This window comes from Orycteropus afer, unplaced genomic scaffold (genome assembly GCF_000298275.1).
Source record: "Orycteropus afer afer isolate SDZICR_OR568_19922 unplaced genomic scaffold, OryAfe1.0 scaffold00192, whole genome shotgun sequence".
NCBI classification, from domain to species: Eukaryota; Metazoa; Chordata; class Mammalia; order Tubulidentata; family Orycteropodidae; genus Orycteropus; species Orycteropus afer.
In genome coordinates, this window is record NW_006921779.1 from 2,775,211 (window position 1) to 2,778,666 (window position 3,456).

At 48.4% G+C, this 3,456-nt stretch overlaps 1 protein-coding gene across 1 annotated transcript in view; it reads right to left on the reverse strand.

Annotated features, from left to right (window-relative positions):
* DNALI1 (dynein axonemal light intermediate chain 1) overlaps positions 1-3,456 on the reverse strand; it is a 22,887-nt gene that overhangs the window by 4,033 nt on the left and 15,398 nt on the right. The window contains exons 3-5 of the mRNA XM_007947624.2: positions 2,970-3,139; positions 1,696-1,874; positions 1,168-1,332 (exon numbers count right to left, since the gene is read on the reverse strand). Of these exons, the coding sequence (XP_007945815.2) occupies positions 1,168-1,332; positions 1,696-1,874; positions 2,970-3,139 (514 nt within the window). The remainder of the gene's footprint in view (positions 1-1,167; positions 1,333-1,695; positions 1,875-2,969; positions 3,140-3,456) is intronic.

Genomic DNA, 3,456 nt, shown 5'->3' on the forward strand with positions numbered 1-3,456 from the left:
TCCAAAGAAAGGTGATCCCACAGAATGTAGAAATTATAGAACAATATCATTAATATCACATGCAAGTAAGATCTTACTGAAGATAATTCAGAAACGTTTGGCTGTGAAGGTAAGTTCTTGTGAACTTTTCAGCAGTAAGAAAGTCTATGTCATCTCCTAGCAGTTAATACAAATGTTTCTTTATCTCAAATGCTCTGCCTTCCTGGGTTTAGAGCCAAAATGACTGCCAGTCTCAAGAATGTAAGCTTCCCACAGGCCTGGGGCTTCAGCAGGGAGGGGAGGGACAGACATGCAGGGGCCCTCTGGCCAGGGCCATGGGGAAAGCCTTGAACATCAGTGGGGTACATATCTACAAAAGTGGTTCTTGGACTTCAGCTAGTGTCAGAAGCACCTAGAGGCTTTGTTAAAACAGATTTCTGAGCCCCAAACCCAAAGTTTCTGAATTCTTGGCGTGGGCTAAGAACTTATATTTCTAAAAGTTGCCAAGTGATGAGGAGGGTGCTGGTCTGAGGCCTGTCCTTTGAGAACTTTTGGACTAGAAGGAGAGCTTGGAGTTGTGGGGACCTGAGGCCTGGTTTCCTGCCCAGCCTTTCTCACCAGTCCCTTCCCTTCTACTACCTCAGTTGAATCAAATTAGTGACCACACACCTGGGGAAGGTTTCTGACTTGAAATGGTTCCTCCCTCTCAAAAGGCCTCCCTCCCACCCAGGAATTTTGCGTTCTCACAGCTTATGCCCCAAACACAGTGCCCGAGAGGGACTGCCAGCAGGTAGGGACTTCCATGAAAAGCCCACCAGGGAGATCCAGCCCACTGGAGGAAGACTCAAACTACCAGCCATCATGGGGAAGAAGAGCCACTTCTTTTGTCCTGAGGATGAGCAAAATTTTTTCCAAGGAAAAAATCCTCCACTGGAAAGCCAGGCTGAGTTACTATGGGGATTCAGAATGACACTAGAACCCCCATTCAGAATCAGATGGAGAATCTGGGTAATGAATCCTAACATCCCTCCTCTCAAAAAAGCTTCCTTCACTCTGACAGCACACGTGGACAAATATTTAAAAGCCATCAGTGGGAAAAGGGACCACATGCTTGGTTGCTCGGTAGGAGACGGGGCTGGGAGGTGAGTGGGAGGCAGCACTTCTCACTTGGGCCTCACCACTGATTACCTTCAGCTGTTGATTTGTCCGCTTTAGGAATTGAATCTCCTCATTGTGCTTCTTCTCTTCTACCTGTCGCCTCTCGTTCTCCCGCTTCTCAATGGCCTCACATTTCGCCTTCTGCTCATTCACTTGCCTCTCCAGATCTCTCTTTTCAGTTTCTAATTCTGCAATCTGAGGACAGAAAGCCCCAGTCATCCTGGGCTGTCATCAAGTGGACAAGGTGGTGTGAGTGCCTAGGTGAGGGGACTTGGGGAACAGCTGTCCAACCCAAGACATTGCCAGGGTCTGTACTGCCACCCAGTGGGACATAAGTGACTGGCAGGGAACATCCATGGGAGAGTCAACTGCTATGACCAAGGTGATCATTATAGCACACCAAGGGATCCTCCCTGAGTTGATGCAGGCCCAAGGGTCATGAACGTCAAGAGATCACCCGGTGAGAGGTCAGAATTTAGACCTGGGATGGTGGCCATGTAACCTTGGGATGGACAGAGAATCACAGACGGGCAAAGGCTCCTGGTGAACCCCACTCACTTTCCTCTCCATGTCTGACTTCCCCTGCTCAGCCTGCAGTGCCTTCCTCATGCCGAACGCCACACTGCTCTCGTACAAGGTCTGGTAAGCAGCAATGGTCATTCGGATCTCATCCCGGACTCGAAGCAGCAGCAGCCCCCGCTCCGCACAGTTGATGGTGACCTCACGGATCAGCTCATCTTCCAATGCACAGCCAGATCAGAGCAAGCAGGCAGCAGGAAAATGTACCATGTCTACTGCAAATCACCTTCCTACTGGGAGGGACTCTAGGAAGGGCATGTTGTCACTTGGAAGCAACATTTCAGGGGATGTCCTCAGAATAGGTGTATTGACTTTACAGCAACTAACAACATAGCTTGCCCACCCTTCTCCTCCATCCATAAATGCTGACCTGGATGTAGTCACTCAGAAGCCAGCTGACTAAAGCCTGTGGCTTGGGGATTAGTTTGCAGAACACTTGCCAGTAAGACTGGGCTGGGGAAAAGCCATTGGCATCAGCCCTTGAGAACCAAAAGCCAAACCAACCCATTGCCGCTGAGTTGATTCCAATTCATAGCAACCCTATAGGACAGAGTAGAACTGCCTCATCCTGCTTCCAAGGCTGTAAATCATTATGGAAGCAGACTGTCTTATCTTTCTCCCACAGAGCAGCTGGTGGGTTTGAACCAGGTAGATCTTAAATCCCTTTGTCTATTAACAACAAATTATCCTGCAATATTTTTCTGGACTCAGGGCCAAATGTTGATGGATATGTATAAATAAAGAAGATTATTTTTCTTATGAAGACATTAACACATACTTACTATACCAAACCAAAACCAAACTCACTGCCATTGAGTCAATTCCAACTCACAGTGAGACCCTTTGGGTTTCCAAGGCAGTAAATCTTTACAAAATTACATTGCCCAGTCTTCCTTCTGCAGAGTGGCTGGCGGGTTTGAACTGCCAGCCTTCTAGTTAGCAGTCAAATACCTCAAGCATTTGAGCTCCTTACACTTACTATAGAAACTTTAAAAAAAAGATTTAAAATGGAATATTAATACATATATATATTAACACTACATATATTAACACTCAAAAGGTCTTATGTTACTCTGAAATCTGTTAAGGAGTAAGGAACCTAGGTTGCCAGGAAGATAGTGACTGGCAGGTGGAGACTGATAGCAGAGGCAAGGCACAGGCAGTACTAGGCTTAGATATGTGCTGAAGGGGACAGGAAGTAAGCAGTATGGTGTGGAGTGTACCCAGCCCCACTCCCTGCCCAGTCCACTCACCAAAGCACTGTGAGTAGAGCTCCCTGCGGACAGGACAGATGCCTGTCTCCCGGGCCTGCCGCTGCTGCAGCTTCAGATCCAGCTGCTCCTGGAGATGTACCACATCCATCCTGGTGCTGGGAGTGCTGGACACTTGCTGGATCCATAGCTGAGTCTCTTCCACCCACTCCCTGTGGTACACACACAAGCCCAGCTGAGTGAAACCCACTGACCTGACAGGGCCCTTTGGACATGAGCAGAGAGGCCCTTGGAGTAGTCTGTCTGCACGGGAGGTGTGCAGCTCCAAAGCCACACCCACTATGCTGCCTCCCCAGGAACCTTACCTTGGGGCTAGTGGGTGGCCAATCCCCATTTCTCAATGGCCCAGCATGAAATCATCTCCTACTGTTAGAGATCAAACTCTCCTAATATGCTGAGGGCAGATTTATGGGCACTATCACTTGATCTAAGAAGCTCTGATAGCATAGTGGGTAAGGCATTTGTCTGC